The sequence below is a fragment of the Bombina bombina genome, chromosome 9 (genome assembly GCF_027579735.1).
Source record: "Bombina bombina isolate aBomBom1 chromosome 9, aBomBom1.pri, whole genome shotgun sequence".
Lineage (NCBI taxonomy): Eukaryota > Metazoa > Chordata > Amphibia > Anura > Bombinatoridae > Bombina > Bombina bombina.
The window spans coordinates 221650048-221671573 of NC_069507.1; the positions used below are offsets into that span (position 1 = coordinate 221650048).

The window sequence follows — 21526 nt, forward strand, 5'->3', positions numbered from 1 at the left end:
TGATGTCCATAACGGACACCATCAAACCAATTACCTCCATACACTGAGCCACTGACAACCGAAGAGAGGACTGAAGGACAAGACAAGAGTTGAAGATCTTTGTTCTTCTGGCTTCTGTCAGAAAGATCTTCATCTCTAGAGAATTTATAGTTGTTCCCAAGAATACCACCCTTGTAGCTGGAACCAAGGAACTTTTTCCTAAATTCTCCTTCCATTCGTGGGAGCGCAGAAAAGACAACAACAACTCCGTGTGGGAGTTTTCTTGTTGAAAAGAGGACGCCTGAACCAAAATATCGCCCAGATAAGGCGCCACTGCAACACCCCGCAACCGGAGATCCGCCAACAACGATCCCAGGACCTTTGAGGGAGCCGTTGCAAGACCAAAAGGATGGGCCACAAACTGAAAATGTCTGTCTAGGAACGCGAACCTTGTGATGATCCTTGTGGATGGGAATATGCAGATACGCATCCTTTAAATCCACAGTAGTCATGAACTGACCCTCCTGAACCAAAGGAAGAATGGAACGAATAGTGTCCATCTTGAAAGACGGAACTTGTTTACACTGTTGAGATCTAGAATTGGTCTGAAAGTTCCCACCTTTTTGGGAACCACAAACAGATTGGAATAAAAACCCAGACCCTGCTCCTGAAATGGAACAGGAACACAACCTAAGAACACCTCTATCTTTATCTGGTCTACAGATAACCTTGAAAGATGGAACCTGCATCTCTGTGGAAAATTCTTGAACTCCAATTTATATCCGTGGGACACTACGTCCACCGCCCAGGGAGCCGGAACATCCCGAACCCAAGTCTGAGCGAAAAAAGAAAGTATGCCCCCCACAAGATCCGCTCCCGGACCAGGGTCAGACACTTCATGCTGACTTTGAGTCAGAGACAGGCTTCTTAGATTGCTTCCCCTTGCTTCAAGACTGATTGGACTTCCAGGAGGACTTGGACTGTTCCTGCTTGGAAAAGGAAGGGGAAGACTTGCCTGAAAAGTTACGAAAGGAACGAATATTACTCTGGTGACCCTTCGTCTTATTTCTGTTATCCTGAGGGAGAGAATGACCCTTACCTCCCGTAATATCTAAAATAATCTCAGCTAAGCCCGGCCCAAACAAAGTCTTACCCTTGTAAGGAATAGACAAAAGCTTAGATTTTGACGACACATCCGAAGACCAGGATTTCAACCATAAGGCCCTGCGAGCCGAAACAGCAAAACCAGAAATATTTGCTCCCAACTTGATGAACTGCAAAGAGGCATCCGTGATAAAAGAGTTTGACAACTTAAGAGCCCTGATCCTATCCTGGATCTCTTCAAGAGGCGTATCCATCTGAATAGAATCAGACAACGCATCAAACCAATATGCTGCCGCACTAGTGACAGTAGCAATACACACCGCAGGCTGCTATTGCAACCCTTGCTGAACATACATCCTTTTAAGCAACGCCTCCAACTTCTTATCCATAGGATCTTTAAAGGAACAGCTATCCTCCATGGGAATAGTGGTCCTCTTAGCCAAAGTGGAAAGCGCTCCCTCCACTTTGGGAACCGTCTGCCAAGACTCCGTAACAGAATCAGCAATTGGCAACATTTTCTTAAAAATCAGAGAAGGGGAAAAAGGAATCCCAGGGTTCTCCCACTCCCGTGCAATAAAAAACCTCCACCGCTGAAGGAACATCAAAATACTTGTTCAGCTTACTAGATTTTTTTGGAGTGACTACAACCTAAGCATCAGAGTCGTCCATGGTAGCCAAAACCTCCTTGAGTAGCACCCGGAGGTGCTCAAGCTTAAACCTGAAAATTACCACTTCAGCATCAGAAGAAGGAACTATACTATCTGAATCTGAAATTTCCCCCTCAGATGCTATGGAAGAATCCTCTCCCTTAGACCTATGAGAAGAAACATTCAACATAGCCACACCTGATTTAGATACCTTACTCACTGAATCCTTATATCTCCTTTTACGCTTCCCCTGTAACATAGGAAAAGCCACCAGGGCATCAGTTACTGCAGAGGATATCTGGGTAGCAATATCTTGCAAGGAAACCCCAACTGGAGTAACTGAAGAAACACTTGGCACTGCATGAGAAAACACAAATTATGGGACGTTTGAGGAGAAAGCTGCGGCATATCCTGGACGGGAGACCCCTGAACAGCATCTGCCTTAGCTAATGATGGCTCAGATTCAAAAAGCCTATCCCTACAATGTAATGTCCTATCAATAGATTAACAAAAAGGGATTGGAGGTTCCATATTAGAGTCAAAGCACAAGCTACATGTAACATCTTGCAAAGCCCCTTGATCCATCTTTACCAAAAATAAAACAGACAAATAGGGTTTCCTGTATTGAGATTGATCACAGCCGCAGGCCTTGGTGCAGGTAAAAAGACTTCTTTATTCAGGTAGATTTCAACATTTACAGGGTAAACAGACTCAGGGGTACATTGACCACAAACGTTTGTGCTCAATGTACCCCTGAGTCTGTTTACCCTGTAAATGTTGAAATCTACCTGAATAAAGAAGTCTTTTTACCTGCACCAAGGCGTGCGGCTGTGATCAATCTCAATACAGGTAACCCTATTTGTCTATTTAATCGTATGCTTGGATACCGGAGGAGTGAATCCATACCTGGCATTGGGACGGCCTGAGGGGCGTGACGGAGAGCGGCAATAGCGGTGAGATTATACCAGTCTTATTTACATATCTGTAGTTCTTACCAAAGAACAATCGCAAGTCTGAACTTTAATACTGCCATAATTTGCCGCCAGTAGTACTTCATCCTTTCAGCCCAACACATAGGTCGGTTACTTTCCACTGACTAGAAGTTGTATTTGGGAAGTTTTCGTTTTACTACACTTGCCAAAAAATTAAAGCAACATGCCATTTCATCACTGTATATGCAAAACCAGTGTGTACACTCAGAAAGTCAGTGGTTTAATTATAATAGTGCAGTTCTTACGAACTCTGTGTGTTATTCCAAAAATAAAACAAAATGGCTTCCAAAAATTTTAAAATAAAAAACGTTACTGTCCCTTTTTAATTTTAAAACAACTTTTTTCCTGCAAAAATTCAGTTTCTTTTCCAAGATGAAAAATACCTAACAAAAAAAACTCTGAAACCTACAGGAAGCCTTCTTACCTTAACACAATCTGCTGAGGAGCCTTACCTAACCCCCTATAGCCGGAAAATATACTCAACGATCCGGACCCAAAAAGTAGCAGAAGTGCAATAAAGCCCCAAGGCATTTTAGCCGACAATGCCACCAGCAACCTCCACACAGACCGGAACACCAACAGAGCTCCGGAAAGACGTGCAACTTAATTGCCGCCTCAGAAAACCGTCCCTCCTAATTGTTGGCGTAACCAAAAGACCGGCCGCCATAACACTTATCACAAAAAAGCCGGTATGAAAACAACACACGTAGCAAACACTGCTGCACAAACAGAGCCTCTCCTCCAAAGTGTCTCACAGTGCCCACATACTGCCAATAAAATTCCCACATAGATTTTACAGTCCTCATACCTAGAAAAGTGCCATATTTCTTTTTGCAGCAAAGAAAAATTAAAAACAGGCACTTACATGAGTCCGATCTGCCCGGCAGGAGGGCAGCACACAGATATGAGAAGGCTTCCTCCCCCCCATAGACCCGTGGAAAAACGAAAGACTGACTAAACCTAGTCAGACATTCAGGGTAGGGCAGCACCAGACATGGAAGGCACAGTGAGAGATAAAAACCCCACCAGTTTCCAAATGCTCAAAAGCCACCACAGCTCTTCTGAAGAGACTGACGTGGAACGCAGCTAGACCCCAGTAAAAAAACAGAAAAGCCAGCTCTGCTTTAAAAATAAACTCTTGATTGAAGAATCTTCAGATCACCTAAAACTTTACCATCTCCTTGTACTGGCAAAGAGAATGACTGGGGTTTGAGGGTGAGGGAGTGATATTAACAGCTTTGCTTTGGTGCTCTTTGCCGCCTCCTGCTGGCCAGGAGTGATATTCCCAACAGTAATTATGATGATCCGTGGACTCACCGTGTCATTAAAAATTTTTTTAGTGTACAATGTCCCTTTAAGGACAGAACTAAAGAAAGGACAAGTGTAGATTTACATGAAGCCAATGATAGTGACCACACTAGTAGTTATCTAGTGAAAAAAGAGAGGGGTCATTATAGTTTAAAACCATGAAATGACACAGCGGTTAATAAAATGCTTTGAAGGTTAAGTCCAATAAATTTGGTCAGTTTTTCCAATAACTGGATAAAAGATAGGAAGCAACGAGTAGTAGTGAATAGATCATGCTCAGATTGGGCAAAGGTAATCAGTTGAGTCCCCCAGGGATCAGTACAGGGCCCTGTTCTTTTTAATATTTTTTATAAATGACTTGGAGCAAGGATTAAATAGCGACATCTCTATTTTTGCAGATGATACAAATTTGTGTGAGGTCATTAGGTCAGAGCAGGATGAACTTTCGTTACAAACGGATCTGCAAAAATTAGAAGTATGGGCAGGTAAATGGAAAATAAGATTTAATACGGGGAAAATGCAAGGTTTTACATTTTGGAAGTAAAAATAAGTAGGAAATGTATTATTTAAATGGGACCAAACTGAGGAGAAATGGGATTTGGGAGTAGTAATAGATAACAAGCTAAAGATGGGTGCACAATGAAGGGCAGCGGCTAATAAGATACTAGCATGTATTAAAAGATGTATTGATTGAAAGGAGAAAAGTATAATTCTGTCACTATATAAATCCCTGGTAAGACCTCACCTTGAGTATGGAGTGCAGTTCTGGGGACCGATTGCAAAAAAAGATACTGCAGAACTAGAAAAAGTTCAGAGAAGGGCCACAAAGCTAACAAGGAGAATGGAGAATTTAAGCTATGAGGAGAGGCTAGCCAAACTGGATCTGTTTTCTTTAGAAAAAAGGCGCTTGAGAGGTGACGTGATTACTTTATATAAATATATTCAAGGCCCATATACAGAGATGGCAGAAGCTCTGTTTATTCCAAGAAAATTGTTTGCGACAAGACGTCACAATTTAAGCTTGGAGGAAAGGAGATTTAATATCTTGCAACGGAAAGGTTTTTTCACTGTAAGAGCAATAAAATTGTGGAACTCATTACCAAAGGAGGTAGTGAATGCTAATACCATAGATACATTTAAAAATTGTTTGGATACATTTCTGTCTAGAAACAAAATTCATGGATATGATTGCTTGTATTAAATGGGTCGCCTTTTAGTGGGATTATTTAAGTGTAACTGGAGCTTTTTGTAAGTAATTTACTGCATATTTGTATAGGTTGAACTCGATGGACTTCGGTCTTTTTTCAACCTCATCTACTATGTTACTTCTGCTAGGAAAGAATGACTATTCACAAAGCACACCTGTGGCAGGTCCAAGCCAGAACATAGCAAAGCAACATGTGTTACACAGTCAATGCATGAGGTATACTGTGCATTGACATCGAACAAACCACTCAGTACTTCCTTCAAATGCTCATTGTCTTACAAGTACTTCCTACTAACGCTCATTGTCTTACAGGTACTTCCTCCTAACGCGCATTGTCTTGCAGGTGCTTCCTCCTAACGCTCATTGTCTTATAGGTACTTCCTCCTAATGCTCATTGTCTTAAAGGTACTTCCTTCTAATGCTCATTGTCTTACAGATACTTCCCAAATGTCTCATTTTAAAAAATGCAAACTATTCCAACATCCAAACCTTTCCGGTTTCAAGCAGTTTGGATAAAGGGTTTTCTACCTGTACCACTACATGAAAATATGGAACTTGGAGAACTGATATGTCATCCTAATGTACTGGGCTATATACAACTAAAACACATATCAAATAAAGAGACAGTGTATGTTGTAACTGAGAGAATTTATAATGTTGTATTGGTGACTGATCATGCCATTATAGTGATAAAAGTGAGAGTATGTAATTGTATCACTAGTAATGCTGCAACTGTATGGGTTTAACCCCCACATAGGATTAAGCACATAGTTAATGCACAGCTTTAAGTGGAAATTGCTGCTGATCCAATCAACAGTGCTAGTAGCTTAGATGTTTGTGTTAAAAAGAAAATTTATGCTTACTTGATAAATTTGTTTCTTTTTAGACACAATGAGTCCACGGATCATCATCCTTACTTGTGGGATATCGCCTCCTGGTCAGCAGGAGGAGGCAAAGAGCACCACAGCAGAGCTGTTAAATAGCTCCTCCCTTCCCTCCCACTTCAGTCATTTGACCGAAGTTAGAAAGAGAAAGGAAAAGCCAAGGTGCAGAGGTGTCTGAAGTTTACAAAAAATAACAACCTGTCTTTAAAAGAACAGGACGGGCCGTGGACTCATCGTGTCTAAAAGGAAACAACTTTATCAGGTAAGCATAAATTTTCTTTTCTTTTTAAAAGACACAATGAGTCCACGGATCATCATCCTTACTAGTGGGATACAATACCAAAGCTAGAGTACACGGATGATAAGGAAGGGACAAGGCAGGGAACCTAAACGGAAGGCACCACTGCTTGAAGAACCTTTCTCCCAAAAACAGCCTCAGACGAGGCAAAAGTATCAAATTTGTAAAATTTTGAAAAAGTGGGAAGAGAAGACCAAGTTGCAGCCTTGCAAATCTGTTCCACAGAAGCATCATTTTTGAATGCCCATGAGGAAGCAACCGCCCTAGTGGAATGAGCCGTAATTCTTTCAGGAGGCTGCTGTCCAGCAGTGTCATATGCAAATCGGATGATACTCCTCAACCAAAAAGAAAGCTTTCTGACCGTTACGTTTTCCTAAAAAAATTACAAACAGAGAAGAAGACTGACGAAAGTCTTAAGTTGCTTGTAAGTAAAACTTCAAAGCACAGACTACGTCCAAATTATGTAGAAGTCTTTCCTTCTGAGGAGGAGGATTAGGACATAAGGAAGGAACAACAATCTCCTGATTAATGTTCCTGTCTGAAACAACCTTAGGAAGAAACCCCAGTTTAGTACGTAAAACTACTTTATCCGAATGGTAAATAAGGTAAGGCGAACTGTATTGCAACGCCGAAAGCTCAAACACTCTTCGAGCTGAAGAAATAGCAACAAGAAATAAAACTTTCCAAGATAACAACTTAATATCTAAGGAATGCATAGGCTCAAATGGAGCCCCTTGAAGAACCTTAAGAACTAAATTCAGACTCCATGGAGGAGTAATTGGTTTGAACACAGGCTTGATCCTAACCAAGGCCTGACAAAAGGATTGAACATCTGGGACATCAGCCAGACGTTTGTGTAACAAAATAGATAAAGCAGAGATCTGACCCCTTAGGGAACTTGCCGATAAACCTTTCTCCAATCCTTCTTGGAGAAGAGACAAGATTCTGGGAATCCTAACTCTACTCCATGAGTAGCCCTTGGATTCACACCAATAAGGATATTTACGCCATATCTTATAGTACATTTTTCTAGTTACAGGCTTACGTGCCTGAATCAAGGTGTCTATGACCGAATCAGAAAAACCCCGCTTGGATAGAATTAAGCGTTCAATCTCCAAGCAGTCAGCTTCAGAGAAATTAGATTTGGATGAAGGAAGGGTCCTTGAATGAGAAGATCCTTCCTTAATGGCAGTCTTCAAGGTGGCAGGGATGACATGTCCACCAGATCGGCATACCAAATCCTGCGAGGCCACGCCGGAGCAATGAGGATCACTGATGCCTTCTCCTGTTTGATTCAAGCAATGACTCGAGGAAAAAGAGCAAACGGAGGAAAAAGATATGCTAGGCTGAAGGACCAAGGAACTGCTAGAGCATCTATCAGCTCCGCCTGAGGATCCCTGGACCTTGACCCGTATCTCGGGAGCTTGGCATTCTGACGAGACGCCATGAGATCTAACTCCGGCCGACCCCATTTGAGAATCAGGTTGGAGAATACTTCCGGATGAAGTTCCCAATCTCCCGGATGAAAGGTCTGCTTGCTCAGAAAGTCCGCCTCCCAGTTGTCCACCCCTGGGATATGGATCGCTGACAGATGGCAAGAATGGGCTTCTGCCCACTGGATTATCTTGGCTACCTCTGTCATCGCTAGGGAACTCCTCGTTCCTCCCTGATGATTGATGTAAGCCACTGTCGTTATATTGTCAGTCTAGAATCTGATGAACTGGGCCGAAGCCAACTGAGGCCAGGCTAGAAGAGAATTGAAAATGGCTCTCAGTTCCAGGATGTTTATAGGAAGAACAGACTCCGCCGGAGTCCACACTCCCTGAGCCTTTAGAGGACCCCAGACAGCTCCCCACCCTAGAAGGCTGGCATCTGTTGTCACAATCACCCAAGATGGTCTGTGAAAGCATGTTCCCTGGGATAGATGATCCAGAGACAACCACCATTGAAGTGAGTCCCTTTTCTCCTGCTCCAGGGTTATTTGAGGAGACAAGTCTGCATAATCTCCATTCCACAGCCTGAGCATGTTTAACTGCAGAGGTCTGAGGTGAAACCGAGCAAACGGGATGATGTCCATTGCCGCCACCATCAGTCCGATTACTTCCATGTACTGGGCCACTGACGGACAGGTATCTAGAATCTTTGACTTCCTGACCTCTGTCAGAAAATACCTCATGGATATAGAATCGATTACAGTTCCCAAGAAAGTCACCTTTGCTTTCGGGATTAAAGAACTCTTTTTCAGATTTACCTTCCACCCATGAGTTCTCAGGAAGAATAGTACAATGTTGGTATGGGAACTAGCTTGTTGACAAGATAGCGCCTGGATTAGAATATCGTCCAGATAAGGCACCACCGCAATGCCCTGCGGTCTTAAAACCGCCAGCAGAGACCCCAGAACCTTTGTGAAAATTCTGGGTGCCGTGGCCAACCCGAAAGGAAGAGCCACGAACTGAAAGTGTCTGTCCAGAAAGGCAAACCTTAGGAACTTGTAATGATCTCTGTGGATAGGAACATGTAGATATGCATCCTTTAAGACCTCCTGGATCAATGGAAGAATGGTACGAATAGTTTCCATCTTGAAAGATGGAACTCTGAGAAACTTGTTCAGACTCTTGAGGTCTAAAATAGGTCTGAAAGTTCCCTCCTTCTTGGGAACTACAAACAGATTTGAATAAAAACCCTGCCCGTGTTCCTGTACAGGAAAGGGAATAATCACTCACAGGGAGGAGAGGTCTCTTACACAATGTAAGAACGCCTCTCTTTTTATCTGGTTTGCAGATAATCCTGAAAGAAGAAATCTTCCTCGAGGAAGAATTTTTTTTTAACTCCAGTTTGTATCCCTGGGACACTATTTCTGTAGCCCAGGGGTCCTGAACGTCTCGCACCCAAGCCTGAACAAAGAAAAAGTCTGCCACCCACCAGATCCGGTCCCGGATCGTGGGCATGCCCTCCATGCTGTTTTGGAGTCAGCAGCAGGCTTCTTGGACTGTTTACCCTTGTTCCAAGGATGGTTGGGTCTCCAAGTAGGCTTAGATTGCCAATAGTTTCCTTCGTGTTTGGAGGAAGAAGAGAAGGAATTGCCCTTGATATTGCGAAAGGAACAAAAATTACTTTGTCGTCCGTTTTACTTATTTCTCTTATCCTGAGGAAGGAGATGACCCTTACCTCCCGTGATGTCAGAGATAATTTCCTTCAGACCAGGTCCAAACAAGGTCTTTCCCTTGTAAGGAATAGCTAGAAGCTTAGACTTAGATGAAACGTCTGCAGACCAAGGCTTTAACCACAAGGCTCTGCAGGCTAGGATAGAAAACCTTGAACTCTTAGCTGCTAATTTAGTAATTTGCAGAGAAGCAGCCATAATAAAAGCATTGGCTAACTTCAGAGCTTTAATCCTAATCTTGGATATCCTCCAAAAGAAGTCTCAGACTTAAGAGACTCAGACAGAGCATCAAACCAATAAGCTACCGCACTAGTGACAGTAGCAATGCACGCAGTAGCTGCAACAGCAGACCCTGATGAACATAAATCTTTTTAAGTAGACCCTCCAACTTAAAGGCACAGCTATCCTCAATAGGAATAGTAGGTCGCTTGGATAAGGTGGAGATAGCCCCTTCCACCTTAGGTACCATTTGCCAAGTTTCTTTGATAGCATCAGCTATAGGAAACATCTTCCTGAAAATAGGAGACGGAGAGAAGGGAATACCTGGTCTCTCCCATTCCTTAGAAACAATCTCTGACGCTCGCTTAGGAAATGGAAAAACATCTGAGAAAGTTGGAACTTTGAAATATCTGTCCAATTTACTCGCCTTCACAGGAGCGTCTACTACTGTGGAATCACAGTCGTCTAAGGTAACCAACACCTCCCTAAGTAACAAACGGAGATGTTCTAGCTTACATCGGAAAGAGACAACCTCTAAATCAGTCAAAGGTTCTGAATCTGAAACCTCGCCATCTGATAAGATCTCTATACCCTTCATTTCAGTTCCTTGGGAGGGTACCTCTGAGACCACCATGGCATCAGAAACCTCACTGATAACATGCTTGTCTTTCCTCTTGCGCTTACCTTGAAGCATAGGAAATCAGACAACGCATCAGAAATTGTGGAGGACATAACCGCCGCTATGTCCTTTAAAGTAACTCCAGCCGGAGCTAGAGCAGAAGTGCAGGGCATTTTTGGGACGCTTGGGGAGAAAGTTGCAGCATAAATTGACCCTCATCAGAAGACAACATCCGCCTGAGTGAGGATTGGCTCAGTAAAAATGTTATCCCTAGAACTTACAGTCCTTTCAATACATGTAGGACAAAAAGGGATTGGTGGTTCCACATTTGCATCAAGACATAAAGCACATGTAACTCCTTGCACCTCATCTTGATCCATCTTTTCACAAAAAACACAATTTATGCTTACCTGATAAATTTATTTCTCTTGTGGTGTATCCAGTCCACGGATCATCCATTACTTGTGGGATATTCTCATTCCCAACAGGAAGTTGCAAGAGGACACCAACAGCAGAGCTGTTATATAGCTCCTCCCCTAACTGCCATAACCAGTCATTCGACCGAAAACACGCAGAGAAAGGAGAAACCATAGGGTGCAGTGGTGACTGTAGTTTACATGAAGAAATTACCTGCCTTAAAATGACAGGGAGGGCCGTGGACTGGATACACCACAAGAGAAATAAATTTATCAGGTAAGCATAAATTGTGTTTTCTCTTGTAAGGTGTATCCATTCCACGGATCATCCATTACTTGTGGGATACCAATACCAAAGCTAAAGTACACGGATGAAGGGAGGGACAAGGCAGGTACTTAAACGGAAGGTACCACTGCCTGTAGAACCGTTCTCCCAAAAATAGCCTCCAAAGAAGCAAAAGTATCAAATTTGTAGAATTTGGAAAAAGTATGAAGCGAAGACCAAGTCGCCGCCTTGCAAATCTGTTCAACAGAAGCCTCATTTTTAAAGGCCCAAGTGGAAGCCACAGCTCTAGTAGAATGAGCTGTAATCATTTCAGGAGGCTGCTGTCCAGCAGTCTCATAGGCTAAGCGGATTAAGCTTCTTAGCCAAAAAGAAAGAGAGGTTGCCGAAGCCTTTTGACCTCTCCTCTGTCCAGAGTAGACAACAAACAAAGCAGATGTTTGACGAAAAACTTTAGTAGCTTGTAAGTAAAACTTTAAAGCACGAACCACGTCCAGATTGTGTAATAGACGTTCCTTCTTTGAAGAAGGATTAGGACACAAGGATGGAACAACAATCTCTTGATTGATATTCTTGTTAGATACCACCTTAGGTAAAAACCCAGGTTTGGTACGCAGGACTACCTTATCCGAATGGAAGATCAGATAAGGAGAATCACATTGTAAAGCAGATAACTCGGAGACTCTACGAGCCGAGGAAATAGCTACCAAAAAAAGAACTTTCCAAGATAAAAGTTTGATATCTATGGAATGAAGAGGTTCAAACGGAACTCCTTGAAGAACCTTAAGAACCAAATTTAAGCTCCATGGGGGAGCAACAGGTTTAAACACAGGCTTGATTCTAACCAAAGCCTGACAAAATGCCTGAACGTCTGGAACATCTGCCAGACGCTTGTGCAAAAGAATAGACAGAGCAGAAATCTGTCCTTTTAAGGAACTAGCTGACAATCCTTTTCCAAACCATCTTGAAGAAAGGATAATATTCTGGGAATCCTGACCTTACTCCATGAGTAACCTTTGGATTCACACCAATAAAGATATTTACGCCATATCTTATGGTAAATTTTCCTGGTAACAGGCTTTCGTGCCTGTATTAAGGTATCAATGACTAAAATCAAGCGTTCAATGTCCAGGCAGTCAGTCTCAGAGAAATTAGATTTGGATAGTTGAAAGGACCCTGACGTAGAAGGTCCTGTCTCAGAGGCAGAGTCTATGGTGGAAAGGATGACATGTCCACCAGATCTGCATACCAGGTCCTGCGTGGCCACGCAGGAGATATCAAAATCACTGATGCTCTCTCCTGCTTGACCTTGGCAATCAGTCGAGGGAGCAGAGGAAACGGTGGAAACACATAAGCCAGGTTGAAAGACCAGGGCGCTGCTAGAGCATCTATCAGGGTCGCCTTGGGATCCCTGGACCTGGATCCGTAACAAGGAAACTTGGGGTTCTGGCGAGACGCCATGAGATCCAGTTCTGGTTTTCCCCAACAATAAATCAATTGGGCAAACACCTCCGGATGGAGTTCCCACTCTCCCGGATGAAAAGTCTGACGACTTAGAAAATCCACCTCCCAGTTCTCTACACCTGGGATATGGATAGCTGATAGGTGGCAAGAGTGAATCTCTGCCCAGCGAATTATCTTTGAGACTTCTAACATCACTAGGGAAATTCTTGTTCCCCCTTGATGGTTGATGTAAGCCACAGTCATGATGTTGTCGGACTGAAATCTGATGTACCTCAGAGTTGCTAACTGAGGCCAAGCCTGAAGAGCATTGAATATCGCTCTCAGTTCCAGAATATTTATTGGAAGGAGTGTCTCCTCCTGAGTCCACGATCCCTGAGCCTTCAGGGAGTTCCAGACTGCACCCCAACCCAGAAGGCTGGCATCTGTTGTTACAATTGTCCAATCTGGCCTGCGAAAGGTCATACCTTTGGACAGATGGACCCGAGATAGCCACCAGAGAAGAGAATCCCTGGTCTCTTGATCCAGATTTAGTAGAGGGGACAAATCTGTGTAATCCCGTTCCACTGACTGAGCATGCATAGCTGCAGCGGTCTGAGATGTAGTCGTGCAAACGGCACTATGTCCATTGCCGCTACCATTAAGCCGATTACTTCCATGCACTGAGCCACCGAAGGGCGCGGAATGGAATGAAGAACACGGCAGGAATTTAGAAGCTTTGATAACCTGGACTCCGTCAGGTAAATTTTCCTTTCTATAGAATCTATCAGAGTCCCTAGAAAGGAAACTCTTGTGAGTGGGGATAGAGAACTCTTTTCCTCGTTCACTTTCCACCCATGCGATCTCAGAAATGCCAGTACTACGTCCGTATGAGACTTGGCAATTTGGAAGTTTGACGCCTGTATCAGGATGTCGTCTAAATAAGGGGCCACTGATATGCCCCGCGGTCTTAGGACCGACAGAAGTGACCCCAGAACCTTCGTAAAGATTCTTGGGGCTGTAGCTAATCCAAAGGGAAGGGCTACAAACTGGTAATGCCTGTCTAGAAAGGCAAACCTGAGAAACCGATGATGATCTTTGTGTATCGGAATGTGAAGATAAGCATCCTTTAAACCCACTGTAGTCATATATTGACCCTCCTGGATCATAGGTAGGATGGTACGAATAGTTTCCATCTTGAATGATGGAACTTTGAGGAATTTGTTTAAGATCTTTAGATCCAAAATTGGTCTGAAGGTTCCCTCTTTTTTGGGAACCACAAACAGATTTGAGTAAAAACCCTGTCCCTGTTCCTCCTTTGGAACTGGATGGATCACTCCCATAACTAGGAGGTCTCGTACACAGTGTAAGAATGCCTCTCTCTTTATCTGGTTTGCAGATAATTGTGAAAGGTGAAATCTCCCTTTTGGGGGGGGGGGGAAGCTTTGAAATCCAGAAGATATCCCTGGGATATAATTTCCAGCGCCAAGGGATCCTGGACATCTCTTGCCAACACCTGGGCAAAGAGTGAAAGTCTGCCCCCTACTAGATCCGTTACCGGAGAGGGGGCCGTTCCTTCATGCTGTCTTAGAGGCAGCAGCAGGCTTTTTGGCCTGCTTACCTTTGTTCCAGGTCTGGTTTGGTCTCCAGACCGTCTTGGACTGAGCAAAAGTTCCCTCTTGTTTTGCATTAGAGGAAGCTGATGCCGCACCTGCCTTGAAGTTTCGAAAGGCACGAAAATTAGACTGTTTGGCCCTTGATTTGGACCTGTCCTGAGGAAGGGCATGACCTTTTCCTCCAGTGATATCAGCAATAATCTCCTTCAAACCAGGCCCGAATAGGGTCTGCCCCTTGAAGGGAATATTAAGTAGCTTAGATTTTGAAGTCACGTCAGCTGACCATGATTTAAGCCATAGCGCCCTGCGCGCCTGTATAGCAAAACCAGAATTCTTAGCCGTTAGTTTAGTCAAATGAACAATGGCATCAGAAACAAAGGAATTGGCTAGCTTAAGTGCCCTAAGCTTGCCAAGTATGTCATCCAATGGAGTCGCTACCTGTAAAGCCTCTTCCAGAGACTCAAACCAGAACGCCGCAGCAGCAGTGACAGGAGCAATGCATGCAAGAGGCTGTAGGATAAAACCTTGTTGAATAAACATTTTCTTAAGTTAAGCAAACAAGTACTGAGTCCTTTTACTGACTCCTTTTCTACATAGACTTTTCAACTTTTCACCAGCTAAACTTCCAAAACAGTCAGTAAATTCCCAGTTTGTTCTTAGTGAACTCAAGGTTTTTCTGAACTGATAATTAAGTTTTTTTTTTTTCTTTGCTGTGTAATATCCTTAGTGCGGTATAAGTTGCTCTAGTCTCCCTTCCAGCTGCCTGAGGCGTGAGACTGGTCATTGCTGGATTCCTTTATTGTGGACTGACTTCTGTTCAAACATCCCTGAGTATCCCTGGACTCTCCCTGGTGAGACGAGGATCTACCCTTGTGATAAACATCTATCGGTCTACCGGACGACGAGTGGTTCCGGATTGCTGGTTTTGCACATCTGTGCTTTACTTATTGTGAGTAGGATTCTTATGTCCTCTTTGCATGTTATATTATTTACCTTCTGATCTGCACTATGTGGCGCCCTCTATTCTGATTTGTCTAGATCATTTTCTTAAGTTAACCTTCTAATTTCTTATCCATTGGATCTAAAAAAGCATAACTGTCCTCGACAGGGATAGTAGTACGCTTTGCTAAAGTAGAAACTGCTCCCTCCACCTTAAGGACTGTCTGCCATAAGTCCCGTGTGGTGGCGTCTATTGGAAACATTTTTCTAAAAATAAGAGGGGGAGAGAACGGCACACCTGGTCTATCCCATTCCTTAGTAATAATTTCTGTAAACCTTTTAGGTATTGGAAAAACATCAGTACACACCGGCACTGCATAGTATTTATCCAGTCTACACAATTTCTCTGGCACTGCAATTGTATCACAGTCATTCAGAGCAGCTAAAATCTCTTTGAGCAGCACGCGGAGGTGTTCAAGCTTAAATTTAAATGTAGAAATATTAAAATCAGGTATCCTATCCAGAAACATCACCCACAGACTGAAGCTCTCCTTCCTCAGCTTCTGCATATTGTGAGGCAGTATCAGACATGGTTCTTAAAGCATCAGTATGCTCTGCATTTCGTCTAACCCCAGAGCTATCTCGCTTACCTCTAAGTTCAGGTAGTCTGGCTAATACCGCTGACAGTGTATTATCCATGACTGCCGCCATGTCTTGTAAAGTAATCGCTATGGGCGCCCTATATGTACTTGGCGCCATTTTAGCGTGAGTCCCTTGAGCGGGAGTCAAAGGATCTGACACGTGGGGACAGTTAGTCGGCATAACTTCCCCCTCGTCAGATTCCTCTGGTGATAAATTTTTTAAAGACAGAATATGATCTTTATTGCTTAAAGTGAAATCAGTACATTTGGTACACATTCTAAGAGGGGGTTCCACCATGGCTTTTAAACATTATGAACAAGGAGTTTCCTCTATGTCAGACATGTTTACACAGACTAGCAATGAGACCAGCAAGCTTGGAAAACACTTTAAATCAAGTTAACAAGCAAATATAAAAAACGGTACTGTGCTTTTAAGAGAAACAAATTTTGTCAGAATTTGAAAAACAGTGAAAAAAGGCAGTTACACAAACAAAATTTTTACAGTGTGTATAATAAGCTAACAGAGCATTGCACCCACTTGCAAATGGATGATTAACCCCTTAGTTAAAAAACGTATCAAAAAACTTTTTTTTAACAGTCACAACAAACTGCCACAGCTCTGCTGTGGCCCTACCTTCCCCAATAAACGACTTTGGAAAGCCTTTGAGCCCTTTAGGAGATGTCCTATAGCATTCAGGGGACTTCTGAGGAAAGCTGGATGTCTCAGTCTGTAATTTTAACTGCGCAAAAAAAGCGCTAAAATAGGCCCCTCCCACTCATACTACAACAGTGGAAAGCCTCAGGAAACTATTTCTAGGCAAAATTTAAAGGGACAGTCTAAACCAGAATTTGTATTGTTTTAAAAGATAGATAATCCCTTTATTACCCATTTCCCAGTTTTGCATAACCAACACAGTTATAATAATATACTTTTAACCTCTGTGATTATCTTGTATCTAAGCCTCAGCAAACTGCCCCTTTTTTCAGTTCTTTTGACAGACTTGCAGTCTAGCCAATCAGTGCCTGCTCCCAGATAACTTCACGTGCACAAGCACAGTGTTATCTATATGAAATACGTGAACTAACACCCTCTAGTGGTGAAAAACTGTTAAAATGCAATCTGAAAGAGGTGGGCTTCAAGGTCTAAGAAATTAGCATATGAACCTCCTAGGTTAAGCTTTCAACTAAGAATACCAAGAGAACAAAGCAAAATTGGTGATAAAAGTAAATTGGAAAATTGTTTAAAATTACATGCTCTATCTGAATCATGAAAGTTTATTTTGGCCTAGACTGTCCCTTTAAGCCAGCCATGTGGAAAAAACTAGGCCCCAATAAAGTTTTATCACCAAAGCATATATAAAAACGATTAAACATGCCAGCAAACGTTTTATATTGCAATTTTATAAGGGTATTACCCCTGAGAGTAAGCATGATACCAGTCGCTATTAAATCACTGTATTCAGGCTTAACTTACATTAATCCGGTATCAGCAGCATTTTCTAGCATTTCCAATTCTAGAAAAAAATTGTAACTGCACATACCTCATAGCAGAGTAAACTACACACCATTCTCCCGCTGAAGTTACCTCTCTCCTCAGACATATGTGAGAACAGCAATGGATCTTAGTTACAACCTGCTAAGATCATAGAAAACTCAGGCAGATTCGTCTTCTATTTACTGCCTGGGATAAAATAGTACAACTCCGGTACTATTTAAAATAAACTTTTGATTGAAGATAAAAAACTAACTATATTTCACCACTCTCACTTACTACCTCCATGCGTGTTGAGAGTTGCAAGAGAATGACTGGATATGGCAGTTAGGGGAGGAGCTATATAACAGCTCTGCTGTGGGTGTCCTCTTGCAACTTCCTGTTGGGAATGAGAATATCCCACAAGTAATGGATGATCCGTGGACTGGATACACCTTACAAGAGAAATATTGATATTAAGCAGAACAAATACTGGAAAAAGCAATAAAATAAAATTATCAAAAACCATTACTGTCTCTTTAAATTCAAACGGTTTTTCTTTCTCAGACAAAAACAGCAAATTTTACTATAGTAAAATAACACTCAGAAAAAATAAGAAATAATTAATCCTCTGCACGACAGCAACCTGCTGAGGTGCTCCTACCTTAACCAATGCAAACGGATCCCAGAAGCAAACGATCCGCTACTGCAGTCTGTCAAAAGGACCGGATTTAGGACGCATCTGTGCTAAAAGCGCATGAAAAGGTGATTACATGCTGCTCTAGCCCAGAAAACCAGTACAGCCCAACTGAAGCCTTCAACTGCTTGAAAATAACGCTACAAGCAGAGGCGCCAAAAAAACAGGAAGTCCCACCCTTCGTGGGCGTGCTGCAACACTATGTTTCCCTCTAGAGAAAAAAATCAAAGTGAAACCACCAGAGCCCTCCATTGAAAATAAAATGAGCAAACTAACTCCAGCCCCAGTGCCTGCACCAAATCACTGCCCAAATAAGACTTTATATTCAGAAAGTCTAACACAGTCCCCACATAAAAGGCTCCATTAACCCCTTATGTGCCATAGTGCTAAGATAACAACCCTGAGATTCCTTAAATCCCAGAAAAGGTAGCACTTACCTCAAACACTGCCTGGCAGGAAGGCAGTTCCCAAGCTTGAGAGGTCCTCTCCCTCACATTGGCCTGAAAGATAAAGTCATGCTGAGTCAGAAAGAAACTCAGGCTGAAGGATATAGGGCAGCTGAAAATGGGAGGCGCAGTGAGAATTATGTCCCACGAGTTCCCATAGCTCTAAAGCCACCAAAAGCTCTACTGTAGAGACCGATATGGACTACGACTACACCCCAGAACAAAGTAGCACTCTCTGGCACCACTTTAAAAATAAAAAACTCTTGATTGAAGAATCTAACCCAACACCTCACTTTACCTCTTCCTAGCACTAACGCAGGCAAAGAGAATGACTTGAGTGGGAGGGAAGGGAGGAGCTATTTAACAGCTCTGCTGTGGTGCTCTTTGCCTCCTCCTGCTGACCAGGAGGCAATATCTCACAAGTAAGGATGATGATCCGTGGACTCATCGTGTCTTTAAAAAGAAACACAGAGTTGCTAGTGATAACATTACATGCTCTAATGAATTAGAGCATATAATTATATCACTATAGTGGCCCTTCAAATCTCTTTCACAACAAACAAAGCATTGGGCTATCCTAAAAATGTTTTGGTTTATTAAAAACAGACATTAAAGTCAAAATTAAACTTACATGATTCAGACACAGCATGCAATTTTATGCAAATTTCAAATTTTATTCTATTATCTAATTTGCATCCTTCTCTTGTCATCCTTTTCTGAAAATCATACCTAGGTAGGTTTAGGAGCTAACTGCTGATTGGTGGTTGGACATTTATGACCCTTGTCATTGGCTCCTAGTAGTGCAATGCTGCTCCTTCAACAAAGGACACCAAAGAAAATGAAGCAAAGATAGCAAATGGATTGGATAGAGCAAAAGATTTTAAAACAGCTTTTCATTACACTTCTATTATCAATTTTGCTTAGTTCTCTCTGTATACTTTGTTAAAGAGTAATCATTGGTGTGCTCAGGAGCGTGCAAACTTATTTAGCCATCTGGCAACCAGAGTTTGCAAACATTGTTAATAGGAATGTTACACTGCTATCATAGACTGCTAAAGACACGTGCACGCTCCTATCAGTTTTCGCTTAACAAAAGGATATCAGGAAAACCAAACAAATTTGATAATAGAAGTAAATTGGAATGTTGTTTAAAGGGATAGGAAAGTCAAAATTAAACTTGCATGATTCAGATAGAGCAGGTCATTTTAAGACACTTTTATATTCACTTCTATTTTCAAATGTGCTTCGTTATCTTAGTATCCCTTGTTAAAAAATGAATATGCAGAAATCATACACTAGTGGGAGCTGCTGCTGATTGGTGCCTGCACACATTCATCTCTTGTGATTGGCTAAATAGATATTTTCAGCTTCCTGACAGTAGTGCAATGCTGTCCCTTCAGCAATGGATAACAAGAGAATTAAGAAAATTAGATAATAGAATTAAATTGGAAAGTTGTTTAAAATTGTATATTCTATCTGAATCATAAAAGAAAATTTCGGGGTTTACTATCCCTTTAAAAAACTGCTTGCTCTGAGTCATTAAAAGGGACAACCCCTAACTGTTCTTCCATGATTTGGATAGAACATGCATATATAAACAACTTTCCAATTTACTTTTATTATGAAAATTTGCTTCATTCTCTTGTTATCCTTTGCTCAAAGAAAAGCATTGCACTACTGCCAGCTAGCTGAACACATCTCATTAGCCAATCACAAGAGACAAATGTGTGCAGGCACCAATCAGCAACTAGCTCCCACTAGTGTAGAATATGTGCGTATTCTTTTCCAAAAAGGGATTCCAAGAGAACAAAGAACATTTGAAAATAGATCATGTCCTTTTAAGACACTTATTTAAATTCACTTCTATCTGAATCATGCAAGTTTAAATGCTGAACTTCATATCCCTTTAAAGTTTAACTTTCCCTTTAAGTCCGGGGTCTACACTTTCTCTTTTAGCAGGAACTGGAAGGGCTACAATTTTCTCAATATAATTACAGGAACCGGGAACAAAAACAAGGAAAGCATTTGGCAACTTTTTGTTTGCTACATGTAATTAAACATTTTATATTATGAGCTCAACATGTAGGTTATGTTTGCAAGCACTTACCTGTGTGCAACTGAACTTTACCAATGACGCCTTCTACAAGACCCAGGCAAATCGGATTCCAAGCCAAAAGCAGGTCGGTAGCTATGGAAGAACAAACAGAAGATTTAGGGATGTAAAAAATGTAACACTGTCACGCTTTACAGTACAGATGGGTGCTCCTCACATGTGTGCTAAGATGGGTGCTATGTGTGTTTTGCTTACATGAGCAAGATTAGAAAACTAAAGAAGAACAAAATAATAGAATTTTGAAAAAAAAATTAAAAAAAATTATGCTCACCTGATAAAGGTCTCTTTCTCGGCACGGAGAGTCCACAAATCATTCTAATTACTAATAGAATATTCACTCCTGGCCAGTAGGAGGCGGCAAAGAGCACCCCAGCAGAGCTGTTAAGTATCACTTCCCTTATCCATAACCCCCAGTCATTCGATTGAAGGAAAATGGAAAAAGAAGATAACACAAAGGTATAGAGGTGCCTGAGGTTTTAACAAAAAAAAATGCCGCTTGAACATAAATAAGGGCAGGTCGTGGACTCTCCCTGCCTGAAAATAAATACATTTATCAGGTAAGCATAAATTTAGTTTTCTTTCCTAAGGCATGGATAATCCACAAATTATTCTAATTACTAGTGGGAACCAATACCCAAGCTAGAGGACACAGAATGAAGAGAGGGAGAACAAGACAGGTGGACCTAAAACGAAAGCACCCCGCTCGAAGAACTTTTCTCCCAAAAGAAGCCTCAGTCGCGACAAAAGTATCAAATTTGTAAAATTTAGAAAAAGTATGAATGAAGGATCATGTGGTCGCCTTGCAAATTTGCTCCACCGAAGCTTCATTTTTGAAAGCCCATGAAGATGAAACAGCTCTAGTGGAATGAGCCGTAATTCTCTCAGGAGGCTGCTGTTTAGCTGTCTCATAAGCTAAACGGATAACACTTCTCAACCAGAGAGAAAGAGTAGTAGATGTGGCCTTCTGACCCCTACGCTTTCCAGAGAAAACAACGAACAAGGCAAAAGTCTGTCGAAAACTCTTAGTTGCTTGAAGACAAATTT

General features: G+C 42.0%; 1 protein-coding gene across 1 annotated transcript in view; it reads right to left on the reverse strand.

Annotated features, from left to right (window-relative positions):
* The window catches only part of INPP5F (inositol polyphosphate-5-phosphatase F), a 318517-nt gene that overhangs the window by 194413 nt on the left and 102578 nt on the right, over positions 1–21526 (reverse strand). The window contains exon 2 of the mRNA XM_053692658.1: positions 20477–20557. Within this exon, the coding sequence (XP_053548633.1) occupies positions 20477–20557 (81 nt within the window). The remainder of the gene's footprint in view (positions 1–20476; positions 20558–21526) is intronic.